Below are 27,331 nucleotides of genomic sequence, written 5' to 3' on the forward strand. Positions count from 1 at the left end.
TTCAAAAAGCAGAATCACTTCATTCTCCTGAACAGCATACAGCCTGAAATCTCTGGGGAATTCTGGAGTTGGCTGTTAAAACACCTTGGTATGAAGTCAAATTAATGTTTGCATAATGCTCAACACAGCAAAAAAAAGCTTCAACCAACTGCTTAGCAGGTTTGTTGAAATCAACGGGTGCTTTTAGATGTCCTAACTCCCACAGTTCTCAAGTTTCTAAAGGTCCTCTGCCTGTCTCCATCCTTCCTCCCAACCACGCATGCTATCTACTGATGCTTCATTGCAGACAGAATTATAAAATGAAGTGAAAGAGTGCTAACTTGATGCCAGTGATAAACAAGAACTATTTTAATGGAAATGTGAAACAATTCAAAATCCAGTACATTTCAATTGTGAAACATCTAATCAGATTTAGATTAGTCACAACACACTGAACAAGACAGGCAATTCCTACATATGAGGATTGCTTTAAATAGGTGTTCGACATCCTGCCAGTTTTGAAAGCTTGAATCAAAGGATGTTTGAGAAAGGAAGATGAATTTTACCACTGCAGATTTTTCATTAAAGCCTGAAATAATAAAAGATCCACAAAGTTTCTGCAGATGAATCAACAAGTTAAGACTACTAAGCATGAAACAGAGGGCAACAATGGAAAGAATGAATGATGTTCTCATAACAAAGAGAAACAGGGGTCCCCAAAAAGTCTTACCAGCCCACTGCTCAATCTTGCAACACTAAAAACTGGTAGCTTTTCATATTATGCTTACAAAGATTTCATCTTTATCGTATGTCTGTATCTGGAGATGCCCAGAGTTTCAAACTCTGGAGCAGAGGTAGCCTGGTACCTGGGAGCTCACCTGTAGTCAGAGCACGGCAGCAATTTCCTCCAACTCAGAAGAGCTGGGTCAGGGACAAGCTATCCTCATGAGGCAGAGACCAGCTGGGGGTTAGGCTAAGTGCATCTGATAATGGAAAGAAGGGCCAGGAAAAAAGGAGGAGGAGGAAAGAAATAGGTTTTGGCTCGGGGGGGGGAGGGTATTGGATGGGGAAAAGCCGAAAGCTGAGGTGTTTGGGTTGCAAAGGGGAATAAAAGGAGAGTCTATGAAGCTGGATGAGGAATAAAGTAAGGTGTTCAGCTGATGGGACGCTGAAGACCTTTGCAGGCAGAGTAGTGACCCAGAAAGTTAACCTTGGGAGGCTCCTGCCTTTCTGAGGCTGGAGAGAGTGCAAGCGAGACGGAGAAGTTCATGAAGCCCCAGGAGTACAACTACATCTGAAATGTGCAACATCTGCAAGAATTCCCACCCACAGCACCTTCATAAATTTCTATTTTTTGGCCTAGCACAAATTAAGAACACAACATTACGTTCTCTGCTTTGAAGGAACCCTTTCAACTTGAAAGGTGTAACTGACTGAAAATCAGTCAACTTAGATGACAGTGATCAAGAATGAATAAGATGCCACCTTTATTTTTCAACGTGTCAAGCTGCCACATTACTCAGCAACACGAGGAAGCTTATTTCAATCGTCATAGGAAAAAATGAGTTAAAAACATGTCACTGTTCAGCACTGAACCAGAATGATGCATCCCATGTTTCATGATAGATGCACAGTAACTTCAAGAATCCAAATTTTTGTACAAGGTATGTAACTGGATTTATTTTTAAAAAGCCAGGGCACAATTCAGACCATACTAAGTATCATTAATCAAAACATGTATGAATCACTCCTACAAAAATCAGCAGGGATGAAATATATTTAACTTTGACTACATTGTGCTCCTTATGTTTTACTGGTTCATGCAGTAAACTCATATTGGTTCATGCAGAAACAACAAAAGATGGTCAATGGAGCAGTAACTGGACTTGAGAGTACTTCCTACTTATTTCAATGAGACTCAATGACAAAGCATCTGCACTGCATGCAGAAGGTCCCAAGTTCAATCCCTGGTATCTCCAGTTAAAAGGATCAGGTAATGGCCACTGTGAAAAACCTCTGCCTGAGACTTCGGAGAGCCACTGTGTCAAACGCCAATATTTCTCAATAACCAAGTCCTTTGTTTTAAATCAAAAGTAGGTTTATTGTTAGAAACTCAGAAGCTGTACCAAGGACACAAGCCTTGGGAGTAATGGGGTACAAACAGTTACACAGTTGCTATATCATCAAAGGTTACACTACAGATGCATACTTGAGTCACGGGTTCAAAGGTTAGTAAGCAACTATACTATGGAATTTTAGGCTATTGGAAACATCAAACCTTCTCACACTTCTTTGGGGAGAGATAAGGACTGTCTGTGTGAAACCATGAGAGAGACGATGTGAAAGTACTAACAGCCAGACTGTAATATAAACATTTCAGGGCCAGATGGTTTTACTACTTGCCCCCTGGCTGTAAAGAAAGGGGAGGTGGAGAGCTGATGACTTGCTCTCTACATAGAAAAATGCAGTCCAGAAATGAGCGTGAGAAATTAGCGCTTTTGACATACTGCCCCCGCTAAGCCCCCCTTCTGGGCTTTGAAGGATATTTGGCATAGAATTGTTTAATTAATGCTGGTGCTCTTACATTTGAACTAATTACCCATTCATCATGGGCCGTTGAGAAATGTTTCCATCTAATCAGAAAATACAATACACCCCGCTTCAGCTTAGCATCTAAGATTTCTTTTACTTTATGGTGATTCTGATCTCCCACCAGGATAGGATTGGGAGCTTTGGATCTAGGGTGCCAGGGTGTCGCTCCAGGATCTCTTCAAAGTAAGATGCAATGAAAGATTGGGTGTATCTTACAACAATTTTGGCAATTCTAGTTCTACAGTCACTTTATTGATTACACATTTTATACGAAACGGTCCCAAAAACTTATAGGTTAGTTTTTTAGAGGTTTGTGGTAATGGCAAGTTCTTGGTGGACAGGAATACCGTATCTCCCACTTTAAAATCCCAAGCAGGAGAGTGATGCCTGTCATAATGTTTTTTGTATGTCTCTTTAGCCAATTCTAAATTTTCTTGGATGTTGTTCCAAGTTTTCCCTATTGTTCAAAAGTGGATGGGGTTTCTGCTATTGGTCCTCCCGGCAATTGTAGAAAGGGCTTCCCTTCATAGCCATTCACCACCAGGAAGGGGGAGGACTTGGTGGAGCTATGCATGCTATCATTATAACCATATTCTGCAAACGGGAGCAACTCTGCCCAATTTGACTGCTGATAGTTCACAAAGCACCTTAAATATTGTTCCAGCAACGCTTTCACCCTCTCAGTCTGTTCATCAGTCTGAGAGTGATGCGCAGAGCTCAATCCCTGCTCGATCCCGGTTAACTTGCAGAACTCCCGCCAGAAGTTGGCAACGAACTGTACTCCTCTGTCACTAGTTAATTTATCAGGAAAGGAGTGTAATTTCACCACATGTTGGAAGAACAATTGAGCTAGTTTCTTAGCCGTGAGTATGTGGGAGCATGGGATGAAGTGCGCTTGTTTAGAAAAGGTGTCCACTACTATGAGAATTATGGTTTTTCCCTGGGAAGGAGGGAGTTCCACGATAAAATCCAGCGACACCACCGACCACAGTCGGGCTGCTGTCTCCAGTGGTTGTAATAGTCCCGGCGGTTTTCCCCCTCGCCTTTTAGCCATTAGACAAATTGGGCAAGAGGCTACATATTCAGATATGTCTCTTTTCATAAACGGCCACCAAAATTGTCTATTCACTAGGTGCAAGGTTTTGACATACCCAAAATGCCTGGCTACCTTGTCATGGCAGGATTGCAGCATTTCTTTTTGGAGGTTCTCTGGTACGTAAAGTTTATTGTCCTTTTACAAGAAGCCTCCCTCCCCTTTATTCACCCCCTCCGGTATTGCATCTCCTTCTTTTTCTACCTCTTTAATCAGTCTTCCCCCCACTGCTCTTCTGGTTTTTCATGCTTTGACTGTGAGCGGGTGGTCACAGCTCCGCCCAAGTGGCTGGGCAAGATTAACGAATCGATCGCTTCCTCTCTTTGGCTGTTGTGCTGGGGGAGGTGTGATAGAGCGTCTCCTAGGAAATTCTTAGACCCCGGGATGTGTTTCAGTTTGAAATCAAACTTGGCGAAGAACCCCGTTCACCGGATTTGTTTCTCAGTTAGTTTTTGACGCCCTGTTAGGGCTTCCAAATTTTTATGGTCTGTCCATATCTCAAATGGGACCCTCGCTCCTTCTAGCCAAGATCTTCATGTCTTTAACACGAAGGTTACAGCAAATGCTTCTTTGTCCCACACTGACCAGTTCCTTTGGTCTTGGAAAATTTTTTCGAGATGTAAGCGCAGGGTTTTAGGGACCACCTCCCTCATCAGGTTGCATTAGAATTGCCCCCACAGCGACATCACTGACGTCGCATTGGACCACAAAGGGTTTTAATTCATCGTGGTGGATCAGTATGGCTTCACTGGTGAACAGTCTTTTTAATTTGGTGAATGCCTCTTGACAGCTTTCCGTCCAATTCAATTTGGCTCCCGGCCGCTTGGCCTCGGGACCTTTCCCCTTCGTTTAAGGAGGTCTGTCAAGGAGAGAATTGTGTGGGTGAACCCTTGTATAAAATTATGATAAAAAATAGCAAATCCTATGAAGGAATGGAGCTGTCTATGTATCCTCGAGGGTTCCCAATCTAGCACCGCTTGTATTTTGGTTGGGTCCATCCCCAAACCCTTCCCCGACACTCTGTAGCCCAGGTAATCCAGTTCTGCCTTATGGAACTCACACTTGGATAGTTTCGCATACAGTTGATCTCATAAAGGGCTGCTAACACTTTCCTCACCAATTTAACGTGTGAGGGGAGGTCTTTTGAGTAAATAATTATATCATCCAAGTACACCACTACCCCTCGGTACAAATATTTTCGCAGCACTTTGTTTATGAAGTTCATGAAGACCCCAGGGGCCCCTTGCAACCCAAATGGCATGACTAAGTATTCGAACTGTCCCACTGGCCTGTCAAACGCCATTTTCCATTCGTCCCTCTCCTTTATGCACATCCGGAAATAAGCGTCTCGCAGATACAGCTTGGTAAAAATCTTTCCTTCCAACACTGTGTTTAATAGGTCTTTTATGAGGGGTATGGGGCACGCGTTGGATGTCAAAATCGCATTGATCCCCCTAAAATCCGTACATAGCCTCAGCCCCCCCCCCGGGTCTTTTTTCTTCCTAAAGAGTACTGGGGCGGCGTGGAGGGTGGCGGCCGGCCGTATGAACCCACGTTTTAGGTTTTTGTCTAAAAACCTGCAGAGCTCTGCCTTTTCGGCCCACCCCATGGAGTATAATTTGGCTCTGTGGAGGCTCTTCCCCGGGATTAGTTCTATGGCGCAGTCAATGTCCTGGTGTGTGGGGGGGAAGCTCGTTAGCTTCTTCATTAAACACTTGTTTTAAGTCTCTATACTCCTTCGGGATTGATCTCTATACTCACCATCAGGATCGATGGTGAGGCATAGTTTCTGATTCGGGGGGGAGGTTCAGAGACCCACTTTTCATTCCATCTGTGAGGCTCGCACCCTCCATCTCTAAAGTCTATGATTTGGTCCCCCCACCTTATGTTGGGTTCATGTTTGGCCAGCCACCCCACCCCCAAGACGATGTCAAATGATGATGAGGGGGCCATGACAAAGATCTCCGTGTCCCAGTGATCTTCCATCCCTACCGGCACCCCTTGGGTTTGTTCCATGCAGGGTTCCCCCATCATCACCGTCCCATCCATCTGCTCAAATTGTATGGGGTGCTGCAGGGGACTCGTAGGGAGTCCGAGAGCCTCTACTAGTTTGGGTGTGATTATGTCTCTAGTGCACCCAGAATCTAGTAGCACTTGGACATGTATAAAATGCTTAAGATTAGGGTTCAGTAAAGTCAGAAAAACAAAGTCCCTGTAATTCTCACCATCAGTGGCGCTGTTAGTTCCATAACCTGCTGCTCAGCACCGCTCAGTGCAGGTCGCTCTCGTTTCCCGCCTGTTCTTCTTCCCAGGCTTCTTCTCCCAGTTCGTCGATCACAATGATCTCTTCTTCCTGTGGGGTTGTGGACGCTGAGCTGCCGCTTGATGGCTCCTTCGCTCGTCCCTCTGCCTTCTTCGCTTTGGGTGTGCTGGTTTTTGGAGTAGGGAGGCCCTCGAGGCTGCTCAGGGCAGTTTGCCGCCATGTGGTTAGGTTCTCCACATCAAAAGCAGAGCTGGGGGGTGGATGGTTTAGTTGCCCCCCCGGAACGGCCTGCCTTCCGCCCTTCCACTTTTGCCCCCAGCCGAGACTCATGTCCCCCCTTACTTCCTTGCTGCTGCTGGTGCTGGTTAGCCACTCTCTTCATGTTAGTCTCTACTTCTCCTGCTAATTGCACCCACCCCACCAGCGAGGTAGGACGAACTTGTTGGAGGGTTCAATCCAGCATGCCGGCATTCAGGCCTCTCTGGAACTGCTCGATCTTCATCTGCTCATTCCATCCCCGTACTTTAGCGTTGGCCCGAAACTCTGCCGCGTACTCTCTTACTGCCTTGAACCCCTGTTGTAGGTCTTGCACGATCATCAGCGCTCGGGTGTCTTGTAGAGGATCCTCGTACTGCGTCAATAGTGCCCTGTATCTAGCTCCGGGCTTCGGGTTTCATATAGGCTCACATACCATCTCTTGGTGGTTCCTTTTAGTTTGGAGCCTAAGTAATCCGCTCGGCTAAACTCATAGGGGAAGGTATGCCCCCAATAGTACATGAAGCTATTAGCTTATAATAAAAAGTATTCTACCTCCTCGGAGTCCCCGTCGAAGGCAGCATCCAACTCATGGCCCCTACCATAATCTCCGGGTCTCAGCGGCGGTGGCAGCTGGGGTTGCTGCGGTTGTTGAAGTTGGGGTGGAGGGGGTTGTTGTGCTTGCTCCTCTCTCGGTGCTGGTGGTTGCAGTGCCCGGTCAAGCTGCCTCCTCACTTCTTGGGTCATGAAGGCGTTGTTCGCTCACATTTCTTCCCTGAGAATCCTGGCTATCTCTACCATCTCCAACCTCATCATTTGTAGGAAATCCCATGGGTCGGGATCTTGTTCCTCCTCCTCCTTGTCTGGGATTGGATCGGTACCCTGTTCTTTTCGACCATCACCCCCACTTGCCTCAGAGGTGCCTTGATCGCTGTTTCCCCCATCCGTGTGCGTAGGGGGGGGGGGGGCAGCGCTAGGATTGCTTCTCTCTGAGTGGGTGCTTCATCCATCAGGCTAGTAAACCTTCTGGGGCCCCAATCCTTTGGGGTTATGAGTAGTCACTGTATGTGCAGTGGAGACCCTCTCCCACCTGGCCTCCTGGCATCGAGTATGTGCCATGGAGGTTATCTTGGGGCTGTGTTGGGTCTTTGATGCTCGCCAATCAGCCTTTCTGGGTTGTCAGGGGCTTCTCCATTATCTGGGTTGCCTTTCTGGGTTGTCGGGGGCTTCTCCATTATCTGGAGCTCTCTCTGCCATCGTGTTAGAAAGTTTCCAATTCGGTTAAGTCCCCAGGTGGGATTACTCCCAAAATATCAAGTGCCAATATTTCTCAATAACCAAGTCCTTTGTTTTAAATCAAAAGTAGGTTTATTGTTAGAAACTCAGCAGCTGTACCAAGGACACAAGCCTTGAGAGTAATGGGGTACAAACAGTTACACAGTTGCTATAAAGGTTACACTACAGATGCATACTTGAGTTATGAGTTCAAAGGTTACTAAGCAACAATCTATTTTATTACTAAGGAATTTTAGGCTATTGGAAACATCAAACCTTCTCACACTTCTTTGGGGAGATAAGGACTGTTTGTGTGAAACCATGGGAGAGGCGACGTGGAGGTACTAACGGTCAGTCTGTAATATAAACATTTCAAGGCCAGATGGTTTTACTCCTTGCCCGCTGGCTATAAAAAAGGGGGGAGAGGTGGAGAGCTGATGACCTGCTCTCTACATAGAAAAATGCAGTCCAGAAATGAGCGCGCTTGACACACTGCCAGTCTCAGTAGACAATTTTAGGGACAAATGGTCTGATTCAGTATAAGAGAGGATATAAAGAAGTTGGGTTCATGTTCATTAGAACCATGACAATAATGAAAAGTTGAGACTTGCTCCAGAGCAAAAGTCATATCACACTATTCTCCCAAATAAAGCATAAAGTCCACTGGCATTGGAGCTTGAAGGTTACCCTTGTTCCAGTTCAAAAAATAAAAAAGGTTATCACACCAGAACAGAGGTTTATTATCCATCTCATCTGACAATCAAATCTTCCCCCAGGTTCATAATTTGTTTGCCACTCAGAACTTAAGGGGACACTGCTTAAACTCATGGAATCTATTTTCCCTTCTCTTATAATTTCAAAACTGCACAGTTTTATATTTCCACCCCCACTTCCAAGTGCTATCTTCTTGGTGTGTTTTTTTTTTTAAAGAAAAGATAAATGCCAGTCAGCCCACATCTTATGAGCAATTTTATCCTATTTTGCCACAGCTTACGCAGGCCAAGGTAACATCTTTTTTTAAAAAATAAAGTATATGACTCAGCTGTGGGCTTCTAAGGTACTGTAAAGAGCATGAAATTATTTTAAAATGTTATGAAAAATGTACTGGAAGCTTTCTTTTTAGTGTTTTAACAAAGCTACAGTTTCAATTTCTTTTATTCCAAAATAAACTACTTCTACAAGGGCAACTTCATACTTCAGGAAATGACTTGAGAGGAATGGATGGATGGATACTTTTCAAACACAGCAGAGATTCAGATCACATCTTTATTTCTTGAAAATATCATTCTAATGCCTCATTCCTAAACACATTCACATGAAGCTGTCATAGTGCTTTTAAGAGCCCAAGCAAAAGCTGTAGTTTAATAATCAGAGGAGAGGGGTTAAAGAGACCCCCAAATATCATAAAAATAGGAAACAGGAACGGTTGCAATAAGCATGCCCCTAGCTGCCGGGGGGGGGGGGATATCGACCCATTATTTTCCCCCTTGGCACTATAACAAAATATAACAACACAAAAACATGAAGGAAAAACATATAAAGAAAATGGGTCGATCTAGACTCTCAATTTCTACCAATTGTCTCTTCCTGCTGCAGAACCGCCTCCCCCCCAACATTTCTCCGGCTCCCTGATTCCCCAGGAACAGAGATTCATGGATATCAGTGGGCTACAGTGGGACAGGGGGAGTGAGGAAATAAACATTTACCGTTAGAAAATATAGACTGGATCCAACCTACTAAAATTTTGCTAGTTTCCCCCCCAAGTGCCAATTTACCTTGCAGAGACAATTAAGGATTAAAATGACCCAACAAAATCAGAGTATACAGTGCAATTTACAAAAAGTTACTAGAGGGACATGAAACAACCAAGGATAACTAAGGCTGATCAATAGACTATGTGTGGAGTTGCAGAAGACTGAAAGCAAAGTCATGCCAGTTCCCCCCCAGCCTACTCTACCTGACCTGGATGGGCCAGGTTAGCCTATTCATGTATGATCTTGAAAGCTAAGCAGTGTCAGCCCTGGTTAGTACTTAGATAGGAGACCACCAAGGAAGTGCAGGGTTGCAACACAGAGGCAGGAAATGGAAAAAGCACCTCTGTTCATCTCTTGCTTGAAAACTCCATGGAGTCACCATAGGTCAACTGCAACCTGACAGGATCTTCCAGCAACACTGTACAGAGTGGTTTAATAGAACTTGCTTCCAGCCAAGTATGCTAAGCTACAATTCCATTTATTAATTCCGCAACCAAAGAACCATGATCCAAAGCTGCCCTTCTTACTGTCATTGCCTGTCCTGCCAAATACCAGTCTAAAAGCCAAAAGTGCTTAAAGGTATCTGTGTAGAGAAAATTTTCCAACAATCCACTTTGGGAATCAGTAGCAGTCCAAGCACCGGCTCACCTTTCCTCCACCACTCAAACTAGTTTCTTCAGGAAACTAGCTGCTGACTGGAGACATTTGCCCTTGAAGAAAGGGGTACAGCATAGGCTTTGCATGCAGAATGTTCAAAGCTGAATCCCTAACATCTTCACAAAAACATCTCAGACACACCCTCTTCTCCAGAGTTACTGCCAGTCTATAAAGACAATGCTGAGGTAGACAGCCCAATGTTCTGACTTAGCATAAAGCAGCTTTTCCATTAAATGTCAACTGACTGAATAGCAAAAGATTAATCACACTTAATCAAGCACTTACAGTCAAATGTTTACTATCCCTTAAATAACGTAACAGTGCAATATTCTTTAGTCACTCTAGAAAAAGGCAATCACACAAAACACAGCCAAATGTGTGAGATCTTCTATGAATCTCATCACACATGTCTCTTTGGGTATTCTAAATGTGTAAAAAACAACTGTGCCCAACTCATGGGTTGAAATAAGACATTCCCCATACTCAAAGACACAAGCTCATCTATATAAAGATGTTCTTCTTTATCCTTCATTTAAGGATTTGTGGTGCATTAAATGGATTTCCTTTCTCAAAGAGGGAGAGCTAAATAGAAAGGGGAAATTATTATCCAACTAAGAGATGTCTCAGGAAGTCACCTGATCCCCTCCAAAATGTTATACTTCTATGTGTATGACGTGCTTGGCCACACTATACTTAACATGATCTGTGAAGGAGTTTCTTGGGCGGGGGGGGGGGGGGGGAATGCAACTTTTACAAACTAGAGGGGGAAACACGTTGCAGTGTAGAATCTTAAAATCCTGTCACTTGCTTCAGGTTTCAGTTGCCATATTTTTCTGTTTTCAGAGTTATTCATATTTGGCTGTTAGTGTCAGAGAAAGGAGGCTGCCCCATATCTGTAAGGTTTTATGAGGAACCCAAATCAATCCAAAAGTTCCAATACGTTGTTAAAAATACACTTGGCAAATTCAAAGACTGCTTTTACACAACAGTTTAAAAATTGCATTTTGAAAATGTGGAACTCTGACGCTGACAGAAACTGACAATATAGAACATACTAGTCAATGCAGGTTTTACAATTCTGTTGTGGACCAATTTTTGGAATGATTTGAACCTATGAAAACATTCTAACACCAACTGTCCTTTCCATTGTTTTGGGGCCACAATCCTTTAACACCTCCACCAGAGTAATTGAAGCTATTCTAGTCTCTCCTCAGGACAGCAGTGTTAACTGCTTAATCTCTAATGCTTAATCTCCCATGAGCTCCACACCTGGACAAGATTAGTCATTATGCTCCTAAATGAGCTAAAGGTCCCGGTCCCAAACCACTTAGGGCTCTTCCTGCAATGACATAATCAAAGAAAGCCTTTGTTATGGAGAGCCAAGGGGGTGGAGGTGAACACAGTACTCAGGAAATGGTGAATACTGCCTTGTGACAGAGCAATGCTCACTCCCGTAGAAAGACGGCTGTTTCCAGTATAAGAAACACAAGAACTACCTGCCGCAGGTATAACAAGAAAAAGCAGGTTCCTTGCAAGAACACACTCTGCCTACAATGGGGAGAGGGGGAGTGTCTAGATATGCTGAAGGGAAAGAAACAAGAAAGCTATCATTCTATTAAGTTCTTTATCCTGAACAGCTAAGAACAGCATAAACATGGATCTCCCTACCACATTTCAGCTTATTAACAACCCCAAGAGTTAAGTTAAACTGGAACTGACCCAATATCACCCAGTGAGCTGTATCACAGCTAAGTGGGACTTTGAAGCCAGGTTTCCCAGGTCCTAGTCAATGCTAACCACTGCTTTATACTTTACTGTTCAGTCTTGCCAAGTCATAGAAAAAGGCAAAAAAAAAAAAAAAAGAAAAGTTTTTCAGCTCAACAATATTTTATATCTGATCATTCTAAACTATGTTGCACTTTACAGTATCTACCAGCTGTAATTCTGCATCCACCATTTTCATGAACGTTGCTCTTTATATGCACCCATGCTGCCTGTCTTTGTCCATCCTGATTCAGGATGGGGCTGTAGTTCAGTGGTAGGGCAATTGCTTGGCATGCCAAAGCTCCCAGAATCCTCAGAGAAAAAGAAACTCTACCTGAGGTTCTGGAAAGTCACTGCCAATCAGAGCAGGCAACACTGACCTTGAGAGGCCAACAGTCTGATGCAGCGTAAAGCAGTTTCATTCATGTATGGCTGTCAGTCACCCACAGAGAGAGATACCTAGTTTCAAACTGAACTGGTACAGGCTGAACAGATCTTATGCACACTGTCTTTAGATAATAGCAAAATCAAGTAGTATGGACCAATAACGCATTTAGTTCACAGTTCCAACAAGAGAGATGAAATCAGCAAGGACAGCAATCAAATGACAATCTCTTCAAACTAGTTGAGCCAGAATATTTGGGTGGTTTGTATCAAATATAATATAGCAATATTGTGCTAGAACTAGATCAAATTCCTGGAGAGTACAAGTAAAATAAATTGCTCTTCTCAGAACATTATCCTGAGAGTGAGTCCCACTGAAGACACTTGAGTGGAATTCTGAGTAGATCAGCTTAGGATGTAACTGATAGCGTACCATGTACTTGAAGACACAAAGACTGATTACTTTCTAGTTAATTCTTCCCTAATATTGGTCAGAGTGACCATCCTGTAGTTTCACTGACCCTTTTTTTCTCCATCCCTTTTTGAAGACTAGGACAATATAGTTTCATCTTCAGTTAAGATGCCAGTCTTCTGGTACATCTCCAGTTCTCCAAGATTTCTCAAAGATGACGAACAGAAGTTTTGGTGGTATATCTGTGAATTATTTTAATATTTTAGGCTACAATACATCTAGCCTAGAAGACCTGAATTCATTTAATGAAGCCAGGTATTCTCTGACCAACTCTTCATCAATGCTTAGCTGCAATCCTGTCCACTCATATCTAAGGCTACTTTTGCTACACTGCACCTTGGAGGTCACAGGGTTAGAACCAGGACCATGTGCTTTAAAGACTTTAAACAGTTTTGTTTGTTCAACTCATCTGCTAGATTCAAAACACATCATCCTAATGACAAAGTAATGTGATAGATAAAATTTGTGCAAGATTTTTTAAAAAAACCACACAGAACAGTTTATCATAACACACATGCAATGAAGTTCATGCTACACAACAGGTATATAAACACAGAAATGGGTATACTAAATAACCTTATGATGCCATGTGCTAAATACCAGATGGTTTGGAGTATCTAACTGTCAAAATGGTGATTCAAGCATGCAGAATGGTGACAGCGGAAGTAAAGTCTTGGGAAGCTGTTCTATAGAAGCAGGACCAGAAGTTGGTATTCTTGCAAAGTTTATATTAATTTCACTAAAAACTTGCACAGAACAGGATCCTTGCACTGTAATTCATGCAGTAATTCCAAAATGATTTACTTTGAGTTATGCCTCTTCTCAATCAACAAAACTAACAGTCTGACTTCAATGGACTCAGAAGAGGGTAACTCTGTTTAGGATTGCACTGTAATGAGTGCCGTTCCAGGGGTGGAAATATCTTTGGCACAGTTGTGTATGCCTACAGACATCTTGAATGTGCTGTAGCTATCAGGCATATACAAATTCAATAGAGAGTTCTAAAAATTCAATACTGATACCAAGCAGGATTTAAGAACTCTCATACATCCATATTCTTTTTTCTTTTTTTGGGGGGGGGGGGGAAGGAAGGAAGGAAGGAAGGAAGGAAGGAAGGAAGGAAGGAAGGAAGGAAGGAAGGAAGGAAGGAAGGAAGGAAGGAAGGAAGGAAGGAAGGACGTTTGAGATATAAATAGTCCAAAGAAGTTCTGTTTTTCTGCTATACAGTAAACACCATTTTAACTACAATGCAGTCAGATGAATTAACATGAGGCAAAGGATTTTAAAAATGAATAAAATAAAAAGTGTGCATGCATAATAGTGACAGAAAAAGTCTCAGGAATGGTGAAAGAGACAGAAAAGGTCTCAGGAAAAATCACAAACTCACCGATCCATTGTTTGGCTGAGGTGAAAAACAGAAAAGTTAGGCTAGGTCAAAAGAGTATCTCCATGCACAGCTTGGTGTATATGGTATATATAATATGGCTTGTGTGGAGATACTCTTTTTAAAATATATATATCAAATTAAGATAAATCGTTATGAAAATACAATAATATCCATAGAAACAAAATACTATATATTAAAAATACAATAATATCCATAGAAACAAAATACTATATATATATATATATATATATATATATATATATATATATATATATATATATATATATATATATATATATATATATATATATAGTATTTTGTTTCTATGGATATTATTGTTTTTTTCATAATGATTTATCTTAATTTGATATATATATTTTAAAAAGAGTATCTCCACACAAGCCAAATTTAAACCTTCAAAGAGTTATACCGAACTTCAGTCTAAACAGGCTCCCAGTGGCATTTGTTTTCTGTAATAGTACAATTTGCTTCCGTGCTTCAATATACTTTTACAATTTCCAGCCATTTGCAGATTTCGCAGAGCAGAACTATCCTGCTTCTTAGTTCTGCTGCAGCCCACTGAAACACACCCCTAATTTTGTTCCTGAGTGTCAGCACACCCTCAGGAATACAATAGGGAACGAAGCAGGGTTCTCCAGTGGAGGGGGGGTGGAATTGGTACAACTCACAATTTCCTCTTCTGTATAAAGAAATGCCGTTCCATTAGAGGAACTGCATAGTTAGATATGTGCCAATAAAATTATTCAGTTTACTCCAATTTTCACTTTTGTAATGCTAAGATCAGCAGGTTGCTTCGTCCCACAACCATAATTTAGAGGACTAAAAATGAGCCACTGGCCTATCTGCTCTCTTTCTTGTTTTCCCTTTCCACAGTTGGCTGTGACATCCAAATTGGTGAACTTTCTTTGTAATTCACTTACTGACTGACAAAAAATGTTTTATCATACTTATCATCTGTCTTGAGTCCCACTGAGAAAGGCAGCTATAAATTAAAATAATAAGTAAATAAATAATCATAACCAAGAATCACAAAACCACTTCAAACCATAGTTCCTGATGTGGAGAGAAAGTACCAATCAGAAACCATCTACTGAGACATCCCAGCAAACTATGGTTTGTGCTACAAAAGGAAAGTGGAATAGGAACTCAAGCACAGAGCTCATTTCCAGTCCAGTGGTTGGACAGTCTTTTCAAACTGAGTTATTTTTTTTTAAATGTAACAATCTGTTTTGAGAAATATTTTTTTCTACAAATAGTTCCCATATATTATGACATTAATGTAATGAACAACATCTCTACCAAATTCCAGTCGCTGTTACAGGATACCATAAACGACGGTACAAACAAAACATTATAAAACACAAATTAAGTTACATTTAAAGGCACACTAGCACTCAGAATGTTCCTCTAATAACTTGAAAAGGTTTCACTTAAGAGGTTTTCAGTCTTCATGATTGCATGAGAAAGCATACAGCTAAGAAAGAACGTCATACATAAACTCAACTTCTGCAGTGTGAAACTGAGGACTGGCTATAAGGGACCATGGTAACAGATCTATCCATCCACACATATCTATGGCCTGATCTTTACTAACTTGGTACCTAAAGAAGTGTGCATGCACATGAAGGCTTATCCCCAGAATAAAACTTTGTTGGTCTCCAAGGTGCCACTGGATTCAAACTTTCTTCGCTGACTTGCTACAGGTTACTTGAGTTGCAAGCCCATATAATTTAATATCAAAAGCACCCTTTAATAACAGAACAGCAGATAATTTGATTAAAACCTAAAGCGGAATGGAGAGCGGAGAATGCCTTCACTACTATAACACAAATATGACATTCCAAGTTGACCAAGCTCATGATATCTAAATCAATGTCGTTATTCTGTTAATCTGTAAAATGAAATACTATTTGGCATTTTTATGAACTATTAAATATATTACTGTGTGAGTCAAGTGAATTACAGTTTATTTTCAAAAATGGACTCCTGCTTCAGAACTGGAGATTGTAGCTAAATTGTTAGTTGCGACTCTTGCAGTGGTAATTTTTTTGTCTGTGCCATTTAATCATGATATCCTATAATGTAAATATTGGATTTATAATTATGCATTTTGTATCTTTCTCTATTTGCTTCTGACCAACTGGTCTGTGAGCATTAAAATGGAAAATCAAATGGAATGGGAAAAATGTTATTTAGGTGGCTGGTTCATAATCTGAAACAACTTGAACTACAGTAAGGAGGACTATTACTAGCACTACGAGACAGAACGACCCAAATGACTAAGTGATCTGTAAAAATCATCATGGCTGAAACTTCACAGGTAGCTGGAGAAAATAATAACAGAACCCAGTAAAGATCCATGTGCAAAACTGCATTATATTCTACCACTAGTAGCATTTCAGCATGAGTTACACTCATTTAGAATCTTTCTCAAATTACTTTTACTGGACATAAATGAAACATGCATGCATTTTCTAATATATTTGGGATTAGTCTGCAACACTACTGATGTAGCCAATAAAGCTTTCAAATGTAAGGGGAGCTTTACAGGTTGTTTCGGATACTTTTTTGTTTATTCAATCTGAGGATGTCCACAGGATCCCAGGATGTTTGATGCCTACCACCTGCTTCTATACTCTTTCCAGCTGCTTAAATCTGTCAGAGCAGGTGCTGGCTGATTGGGTCCAAAAGGTACTTAATACCTCCTTGAGAGAGGGGGTGGTAGCTTCAGCCCTGAAGCAAAGTGAAGTGCTTCCATTCCTAAAGAAATCTACTCTGGACATAGATTTGAATAATTATTGACTGGTCTGGAATGTACCATTCTCGAGCAATGTAACTGAGCATTTGGTGCCTGAACAACTGAGCATGTGGTGCCTGAACAAGCCCAGGGTTTCCTGCATGAAATCTAGTGTTTGGGTTCTTCCCAGTCCTGCCTCAGGCCTAGATATGGAACTGAAACAGTCTTGGTCACCACCAGGGGGACAGTGACCTGTGCCAGGAGATAGATAATGGGAGTGTGATCATATTCCTGGACCTCTTAATGACTTTCAGTACCATCAATCATGGTATCCTTCTGGATCACCTTTTGGAATTGAGACTGGAAAATACCATGTTGTGGTGTCTTCTTTTGTGGCATCTTCAATACTATATGGAAGGACATTTCAGAAGATGGTGCTGGAGGACTGCTGCTCAGCTCCTTGGCCTCTGGCCTTTGGGATCCCACAGAGTTCCATCTCATCCCCCATGTTATTTAACAGTCTACAAGAAACCACTGATGAGATGATTTAGAGATTTGGGCTGGGCTGACATCAATATGTAGGTGACATTCAGCTGTATCTCATGCTTCCTGCTGATCCTACAAACACCGTAGAACTGGTACCTGGATATGACACTGAAGCTTAATCCTGGCAAGACAAAAGTGCTACTTGTGAGCAGGACACATTTGGGAACTGAAATGTCTCCTGTACTTGTCAGGTTTAAACTACTCCTAAAAGAACAGATCTGTAGCTTGGGGGAGTGTTGCTGGAGTTGATCTTACTGGCAGATAAGGTAGCTGTAACCAAGAGAGCATTCAACCAGCTTCCAAAAGATCTGGCTATCACAATGCATGCCCTAGATCAGGGATGTCAAGCATAAAGCCCGGGGAACAGAACCAGCCTGTCCAGGGTTGTTATGTGGGCTGCAAGCAACAAGTGCAAGGGAGGGAACAGGAGAATGCTTGGTGGTGTATGGGCAGAGCCACTCCAATTGTGACTCAGCATGGTGGAACAACCTCATCTGCAGCAGTCAAGCAGAACACCTTCATTTCATGTGGAGAGGCTCTGGTAAGCCCTCACTGGTAAGTTGGGAGCCACAGCAGCCACATTCATACCTCTCCATTCTCAGCTTGCAGCTCTGGGGATGCTGTCCTGGATGGCCAAAGGGATCAGTTTTTGCAAGCGGGGGGTGCAGCTGATGTTGAGGTATGGGAGTATCTGCCAGAGCTGCAGTACTGGCTCTCCAGTCTGCCCATGGGAGTTTTCCTCTGCACCCCCCCCCCCAGACCACGGGACCTTGCAGTGAGGACACACCAACCTGGAGTTTACCAGTTGCTGTCCTTTATGAAGTTTTTAAATCTAGTACCCAGCATTACATTTTATGGCATACATAGCCCTGCCCGGCAAAATTACATTACATTATATGTCAGATCCAGCCTTCATAACAAATGAATTTGACACCTTTGCCCTAGATCATATTTGCGCCATGTGCTGTATGTGAAGAAACCCTGGACAAGTGTTTGGAAACATCAACTGGTACAGAATGCTGCAACCAAGGCACTGACTGGAGGGGGTTGCAGGCACCATATCTTTTCCATGCTTGCTCTAACTTCACTGGTTCCCAATTTGTTTACAGGCCCAATTCAAGGTGCTGGTGTTGACCTTTAAAGTCCTATATGGTCTGAGACCACCATAACTTAAGGACTGCTTACTCTCTTACAAATCAACTTGACCACATCAGTCATCTTCTGAGGCCCTGCTTCGGGTGCCCCTGCCTTCTGAAGTTAGACGGTAGCAATGTGAGAGTTCCTGACAGGTTGCAATGATAACACTGTGGAACTCCCTCCCCAGAGACATTACCCTGTCCCTTTCTATCATGTCTTCTGCCAGCAGATGAAGATTCTTTTGTTTCATCTGGTGTTTCCTGAATAATCCCTCCTTCCTTCCCTGTGTTCGAATTGCTCTGTTTTTGTATTTTAGTTTTGTTTTAAAGTCTTTTTATGATTTTTTAAAATATTCCTCTGTTTTTTGGTTGTTAGATGTCTTAATTAGCTTGAAAGGCAGGATAATTTTGTAAATAATTAAAATAAACACAAGTTAATATATAAACTTCCATTATGGAAAGTGACTCTGTTTAGGAATTACTGTGCTAAATATTAATAATGTGTTTCAATCCCATACTTTAATGTGTGTACTTACGTTGGAAAACTTGTGACCAATCATAGCTTCCCATCATCATGTACACTTGTGATGTACACATGCACATCATGTACTTGCAAGCAAGATTTCAATGAATGGCCAGAGAATATCAGAAAAGTTGCCCAAGGCAGCTCTGAAATATTTTCTGGATGAATTTTTTAAGAGAATTATGAACAAGTCAGATATCCACATCTAAAGAATCCTACCAGAGTACGTTATTATGCAAGACTGATCCTACAGATGCTTTCAGCTCTAAACTAAGTTTAAAAGAAGCTCATCTACACAGAATAAATTGCAACAATTAATATTTTTTGAAACATAACTTTCATGCATAACATTTGCTACATATGTTAACACACACTAATAACTCATTCCTGTTTAGTGGGAAGTAAATACTTCTGATTTCAGTTAGATGTACATTCCAGCCTTGGTCCATAGCTCCACAATTATCAAAACCCACAATGTTATCACAGATTATGGCCATTTTATTCTAACAATGCAGTTAAGTTTTGGACTACTGTTCCAACAGGTAGGACATGACTCAATCAAGTAAATACATAACTTGGTTTCTCTGTATCACTTAACACATAGCTGGCAGTACTATTCTAAGGAGAGTTAAGGTTGAAGTCTATAGGCTAACAAAGTGTAACTCTGCTTAGGACTGTAAGGTGAAGGTTTGAACTGACTCCAATGAACAGCATTGTACTTCACATGTGGAGCCATGAAAACTCTATTTGTGTCATGTCATCTGCTATAACCCATTCTCACATATAAACCACCAAGTACAAGAACATACAAATTAGCTCTGAAATCATTTATTTTAATGTGTTTAGATTACTGGTGTGCATTTTCTGGAAAAAAGAAAAATTTCTTATTTCAATATTTTGATTTTTTCTGCTTTCAATAATTTCAATATTTAGATAATGTTAGCAAAATTTGGCAAATACACGATGTACAAGCCTGGGGCATGTACTAGTATTTGTCCATGCTTTGTGCATTTAGCCCATTTAACATGATTGGCTTGCAGCATAACAGCCCTGACAATTATAAAGAGACTACAAAGAGAATATATTAACATATGTGAAGTAGGAAATCTCCAACATTAGAAATTTCCACATAGAAAAATTCCACTGAAAATTTTTCACCCACATCTCCAGTTTAGTTGGGACCAGGATGAACATGACTTGCAGTGTTGCCCAAGCCTACTGAAATCAATCAGCTTACACTGGAATGGTTTTGTATATGACTGCACTGCCAAACTAAGGATGCATTCTTCATACAGTCTAATAAAACGTGTACCACGTAAAACAACATTAAGTTTTATTGATACTATCTAGTCATTCTTAACATGAATAATCATGCCTCTCAGATGAGTTGTTTGAAGTGAAAGTACTCATACAATGGGAACTCTTACAAACTCAATCAATTAAATAAACAGAGGCATTTGCCTTAATCTGCATTTTCACCATGTTTGACTGGTTGTAATTACATCCCTTCCTTGCTAATTAAGATAGAACGATGACACTGGTGTGCAGACTCAAGCTGTAATTCTACATTCCAAAATTTAAGAGAATTGACCCAGTCACCTACTGAAACAGTGTGTGTGGGGATGAACAACATATTCATTGTCAGTAGCCACAATGTTGTACTCACAGGAGAAGCAGTGAATATCAACTATGTGATTTTAGCCTTTTGAAGGCTGTGCCTTACTAGCATTAGGGGAGATGGAATCAGCCCTATAAAGGCAAAATATGAGGGAGAAGGGTTGTTTCTAGTACAACATTTTAAGACTCTGCTCCTTTGAGGGACAACCAGGACCAATTTAATCCTGGTTTAGTGCTGTCCCCAAGCTGACATTCTACACTAAAACCATAGAATCACACAGTCATAGAGTTGGGTTTCTCAGATTCTGGTGTAGAATGTTAGTTTGGGGACAGAGTTAAACCAGGATTGAAGGTCTAGTGCGAAACTGGTGCCAGTCTTCAGTGTATGAACTCAGAAAAAAGTCAAAGAATCAGGCGGTTATCACTAGTCCAATGAAAGTCCTTACATAAGCCTGACCTTTGTGTTAACACTGTACTGAACTGTACATGCACTGTACTAGGGGCAATGTTAGCTGTGGATCGTTTTCAAGCAGGTTGCCATTCCAACAAAGAAATGTCAAACTATTAGGCTATGTTATATAGTTGCCAGAAAATGTACATGGTGAGGACTGGCATCTTGGGAAACACACAGGGCTCCTGAACCCCAAGTCCTTTAGATTCATTGAGAACACAGGTGGAAACTGTCCTTCAAAGTCACTTCATAACACTGAATGCTGCAATTACAAATCCCCCAAATCCGCAAGCTCATGCACAGTTCCTTAGGAGAAAGATTCACAGATGCCAGGGTAGTTGTCGTGTACACTATGGGTACAGGGTCATGTACCCGGGTGGCTCTTGACAGTGCAGCCCAGCACAGGCCTCAGCCCCAGAGTCCAACTCTGGGCACCAGTGAACCCACAATATATACTGGAAGGTGCCTTGAAGACGTTACAAAGCGCGACCGCTTCCAACCTCTCTGGGCAAAGAGGCTTCCGGGTCCGAGGGCAAGATGTCCAGGCATCCGTGAGCCCCAGGACCTCTCCGCTGAGAAACTAAGCATCTGGACTGTGTGCACGCTAGGCTGAGGGGAAAGCACTGTCCGCCCATTCAAGAGTTTACACCGTTACAAGTTTTCAGTTGCGTGGCCACGACCCCTCCGAAAGCCGGCAAAGTGGCTCCCAAGGACAGGCCCGAGGTCAAAACGAGAAGCCATGCTCTGGCAGCCAGCGACTTCCCCGCCCAGTAAAGGCGGCGGCGGCGGCGTGGGAAAAGGGCGGCCGCGCCAGAAGCGGCTGTCCCGGCTCCGCTTTCTTTCGCGCCACGCCGGGCTCTCCGACTTACCTTGGCAGCCATGCTTTGCCCTGCGCAGCCAGCCCCTTTTCCCAGCAAGGCGAACGGCGGCTGCGGCGAGCGGCGTCCTCCCAGGCGCACCAACCAGCCGGGAGGGAGGGCCTGTGTCGCCCGCTCATTGGCTGACAGCAATCCCGGGGCCCAGCTGCCGCGCGCGTGATCCGTCTGCTGGCCTCTGGCCTTGCCCTAGCCGGGCTGTGCGGCGGGCAGCCTTTGAGTCCCGGAGCGAGTAGGGACCGGGAAGCAGCGCGAGGCGATATTTTAAAGCAGGGTTTGACCTGCTGCTCGATGGAAAAGAGACGCGGCGTTTTATGTAGTTAGGTCGAGGGGGTGTGCGGGGAAGCACCTTTTTGCACACTGATCCCATGCAGGGCACACCGTCCATAGGGCCTAATTAAGTGAATACAAACTCTTGTTTGCGGCCCATGAAACCGGGTATCGGTTGCTGATTAGTTCCAACTTTCAAGGATATGTGCCGCCGTCAAGCACAGAGTGCTGCTCTCTATGAACACGTGCGACGTGTGCAGCCCCGGGTCAAAGCCTAGCACTATAGATGAAGGAGTTCATATTCCATTTACAGGCTTGCTTGCCGATATAAACGTGTTGCGGCATCTCTCGGGTTCCAAATCAAGCAAGACATAGCCTTCCCAAAAAATGCTGATGGCCCAGTCCTAGGCAGAGTTAGGAAATCCCACGGATTTGTGGTTTACTTCAGGAAACCTTAAGCCATAATACATTCATTGGCCTTTAAAGGTGCTTTGTTATTTACAGGCAGCAGGCTGCTACTAGCCTTAGTTATATAGCATTAAATCCATTTATATATTTCTATCTCACTTTTTCCTCCCTAATGGATTTGCAGAGTGGCTTACAACATTATTCTCCTGTCCTTCAGTTTCTGAGCGCAGCAACAACCCTGTGAAGCAAATTAAGCTTGCTTGATTGTGGTCCAAGGTGACTTAGAGTCAGTTGGAAGGGATCTCTGGGGTCATCTAGTCCAGCCACCAGCACAATTCAGGAAATTCACAACTACTTCCCCCCTCACACACACATACATCCCTAGTAGTGTTCCCTCTAAACTGAGTTAGCATGAGCTAACTCACAGATTTTTAGCCTCCAGCTCACACATTTTTGTCTTAGCTCAGGAAGGATGACCCCAGAGTGCACTAATTTATGCAGTAGCTCACAACTTTAATGCCAGTAGCTTACAAAGTAGAATTTTTGCTCACAAGACTATGCAGCTTAGAGGGAACATTGATCCCCAGTGACTCCCCACTCCATGACCAGAAGATGGCAAAAAAAAAAAATGCCTCCAGGATCCCTGGCCAAATTGGCCTTGAGAAAATTGCTTCCTGATCCCCAAAGTGGCAACCAGCATTTCCTTGGGTATGTAAGAAAGGGCCACAAGAACTAAACACTGATGCAACCCTTCCTGCCCGCCTTCTTATGATCTGCCTAAGTTCACTGGAAAGCCAGTTCGGTGTAGTGATTAAGTGTGCAGACTCTTATATGGGAGAACCGGGCTTCAGTCCCGACTCCTCCACTTACAACTGCTGGAATGATCTTGGGTTAGCCATAGCTCTCGCAAGAGTTGTCCTTGAAAGGGCAGCTGCTGTGAGAGCCCTCTCAGCCCCACCCACTTCACAGGGTGTTTTGTCGGGGGAGAAGATACAGGAAACTAAGCCGCGCTGAGACTCTGATTCAGAGAGAAGGGCAGGGTATAAATCTACAATCTTCACAGAATCAGCATTGCTGTCAGATGGCCATCTACCCTCTGCTTAAAACCTCCAAAGAAGGAGAGCCCACACCTCCTAAGGAAGCCTGTTCCACTGAGGAATCGCTCTGTCAGGAAATTATGCCTAATGTTTAACCAGAACTCTTGATTTAATTTCAACCTGTTGGTTCTGCTCTGACCTTATGGGGCAACAGAAAACAACTTTGTGAGTTTGCATGGCAGAGCAGGGGTTCAAACCCATGTCACCCAGGCCCCATGTGGATTGTAACAGAATGATAATTACACATGCTCTGGGAAACCACTTTGTCATAACTTCAGATATTCCAAGCTCTATAATATATTCAGACATGTCGAATGAGGGAATTGTTTGATCCCTGCTCAGATTAAGACACTGAAATGAAAATCCTTCCAGCTGCTTGTTCAAGACTAGCTTTCATATAATGCTATCACCACATTGCATATGTTAACCCTTAAACCAACCCTGCATGGTAGGCTAATGTTGTCTGCCCATTGCAGCTGGGAGGGCTGATACTGAGTGGGTGCTTGCCTAAAGCCATCTAGAAAGGTCATGGTAGAGAGGAGATTTGACTCAGATCTCACTTTGTACAAAGAAAGGACTGATGGTATATTACTGAGGGCTTAGAGTAACACAGGCAAGTCCCTCTTTTACATTGGTTGTGCAGGCTGTTCCTATGCAGTTTTATGAGAGCCAGTGTGATAGTAGTTAGACTGGGATTTGGGAGACCCATATTCAAACTCATACTTTTGCCATGGAAGCTTACCAGATGACCCTGGGCCAGTCACACACTCTCAACCCACCCTACTTCACAGGCTTGTTGTGAGGACAAAATAGAGCAGAACAATGTAAGCTGCTTTGAGATCTCATTGGGGAGAAAGGTATCTTACAAATCAAGTAAATTAATAAATCTAAATAATTAGAAGAGATTGAATTTATACCCCAACCTTCACTTGGAGTCTCAGAGTGGCTTACAATCTCCTTCCCTTCCCCTCCCACAACAGACACCCTGTGAGGTAGGTAGAGCTGAGAGAGCTCTTTCAAGAACAGCTCCGAGAGAATTGTGACTGTCCCACGGTCACTCAGCTGGCTGCATGTAGAGGAGTGGGGAATGAAACTCGGTTCTCCCATATTAGAATCTTGCACACTTAACCACTACAACAAACTGGCTGTCATCACATCACATTCTAAAACTTTGTTGGTCTTAAAGGTGCACGTGACTCCTACTTTGTTCTATTATAAAATCAATGTGCCTTGCTTTGCATAGAACTGTGACTTCAGCTGAGGCCTAGATGGTGCAGTAAACATCACCTGGCACCAGATCTTTAGCTGGCATATGTCAGCACCCTGGTTGGCACAGTCAGGAGCATGTTGGTGCCACCTTGTCCTTGCCTTTTTGATCAACACTTCCAATCTGGCACTTGATCAGGAATCATTCTCGTTCAACAGGTTTGTTGTCAGGCTGTCAAAGGCCTTTGAAAATAATCTTTATCAGTAATGTTAGGGTAGGAAAAAACCCTCTTTCCAATCATCTCTAGACACAAATGAAGGTGAGTCAGCTTTACAATTGTATTTCAGACTGTCCAATACATATTCAGTGACAGCTCCTCAACAGACACAACTTTTCAGGCACCAATATCATTCATATCTACTTGACATTTGTCTATAGTGCACAGCAGTTCCAAATGAAAAGAAAATACTCTCTTCTCCTTTGAGCAACAAACAGTAACTTTGCAAATCAGGATGCTTTTGGCATAAATATGTTTATAAAAACTCTTCCTACCTAAATGAAACATAAGCATTTTTCATGCACAGTGGATTTGTTTACTCTGTAAAAATTCGTTGCAGTTGATTAATTATCAGTATCTGCAGAGAATTGTGGTAACAAGGCAGCTCTGATGAGCAAAGTATTGGCATACACGCTCAGAATATAGAGCACTTTGCACATGTCATGTACACATGGAATATTTATCAGACTGTAATGGACTACTAATATTATTTTTTGTCCACAATTAGTCAATGACCGTCAATAACTCTCCAGAGACAGAGAATGAGTCCCCTCACCCCAACTAGGATTCTAGCAATCAAGAGAAAGGAAATATTATTCAATCATTTGCTCATGATTAATCGCATGCAACCATTAAGCAATTTCTGCTCTCTGTGTTAAAGCATTGTTATTCTAGGCTGATAAAGGATTTGCATAAATGCAAGATGCTGGTGACAAACCCCCATCAAAATCATTTCAGCTAATAGCCAGGGAAGCATGGTGTACCAGGAAAGCTGCATATCTGATGTCCTTTATTTCCATTAAAAAGTGAACAAAGTACAGATAGGTACTTTTTCTTCTTTTTAATTTTTAATTTTTTTTAAAAAAAACATTTGGTTTTGTTAAAAATATTCTATTTGCTTTTGTTGGTTTCAATGAAACATATTCATGGCTGTAAATCTTCCCCATCCCAATCGGAATGGTTAGGACTGTACCCATAATCAGTGGTGGGATTCAAATAAATTAACAACAGGTTCTATGCCCAGAGTATTGCCAATATTAGGCCGATATTAGGACGGCCTCCCCCTCCCACCTAGGTTATCTCCACTTGCACTTAGGTTCGCACCCCACCAGCCACTTCGGTCCCTCAATTGTCTGTCTCACTATTTATTTACTCAAGATTAATTAATTTGAAAACCCACCCTAATACTCCCTCTAATTGATTAGTCAAAAATTAATAAATTCATTCCTAGCATTATTAATAAATAATCCCCCATCAATCTTCCCAATGAATAAGCTAAAAATATAAATATAGATATATATTCCAATATATAAATATATAATAATAATTACATTTACCAATCAATTGACTAAAAAACCCCTGATTAATTAATTAATAATAAATTCCAACTAGTGGTCAGTAAAATCTTATAGTCAGTGGGATGGACGTCCAATTATTAAGTCAAGTTGAGTGCTGTTCTTAAAGTGCCAGTGTTATCAGAGTGCAGTTCGCATGGAAGTGGCTTTCTTGGGGCCGGGTAGTACAGCTTGGCGACCCGGAGGGGGGGTGAGACCTCCCCCGTGTCCTCCCAGCTGCTCAGTTGAGCCCCTACAGCTTCGGCCAGGGAAGAGCACAGCCCCGTAGGCACCACCTCTTCTCTGATCTTTCACAGCTCGGCACACACCCCAGGACTTCCCGTATCACCTGAGCCCCGTACAGGGCTTCCCCGTCGGGGAGTTCCCGGTTGCCCGCCCAGCCATGCCCAGGTAGTGTCCGCAGGGTGGGAAGGTGGAGAGTGGGGGGGGCGAAAGTTGGGGGTGCCTACCGAGGCCGACGCCCTGGGGGCAGTCCGCCACCTCACCCACTCACAATACTCCGCTCCTCGGCCTCCGTCTGTCACAATCTCCGGCCACACCATGCAACTACGCACCTTCCTCATTCTCTCTCCCACAGTTCAAGCCCCGAGCACAACACCAGTCCTGCTCAAGCTCCAGCCGCGGCAGCTCTCTGCACGGTTCCTCCCTCGCCTCCCCGACTCTCCGTCTCAGCTGCCCGACCGAGCCACTCACCTTAGTCCGCGGCTACAATGGCCATAGCCTCCAGCAACCTCCCATTCAATCACAAAGTAGTGTTTTTGCCGCACGCTCCACCCGGCCGGCTTTCAAGACCCCCCTCCAGCCGACTCCGTGTGCCTCGCCACCCCACCAGTGATCTCCGCTCTGCACAGGTCACACTTCCCGGCTCTCCATCCCAGTCGCCCGGCCAACCGTTCAGTCCAGACCACGGTTGCGGCGGCCCCAGCCTCCGGCGCT

At 43.0% G+C, this 27,331-nt stretch overlaps 1 protein-coding gene across 2 annotated transcripts in view; it reads right to left on the minus strand.

Annotated features, from left to right (window-relative positions):
* SLC25A13 (solute carrier family 25 member 13) overlaps positions 1–21,949 on the minus strand; it is a 124,602-nt gene extending 102,653 nt beyond the window's left edge. The window contains exons 1-2 of one of the 2 annotated variants that reach the window (XM_060248534.1): positions 21,776–21,802; positions 13,876–13,890 (exon numbers count right to left, since the gene is read on the minus strand). In XM_060248534.1, coding sequence (XP_060104517.1) covers positions 13,876–13,890; positions 21,776–21,787 — 27 coding nt within the window. In that variant the 5' untranslated portion in view covers positions 21,788–21,802. Of the gene's footprint in view, positions 1–13,875; positions 13,891–21,775 lie in introns of both variants that reach the window. The other variant, XM_060248535.1, reaches the window with a different exon arrangement.
* Positions 21,950–27,331: the final 5,382 nt, after the last annotated feature.

The sequence above is a fragment of the Heteronotia binoei genome, chromosome 10 (assembly GCF_032191835.1).
Source record: "Heteronotia binoei isolate CCM8104 ecotype False Entrance Well chromosome 10, APGP_CSIRO_Hbin_v1, whole genome shotgun sequence".
NCBI lineage: Eukaryota > Metazoa > Chordata > Lepidosauria > Squamata > Gekkonidae > Heteronotia > Heteronotia binoei.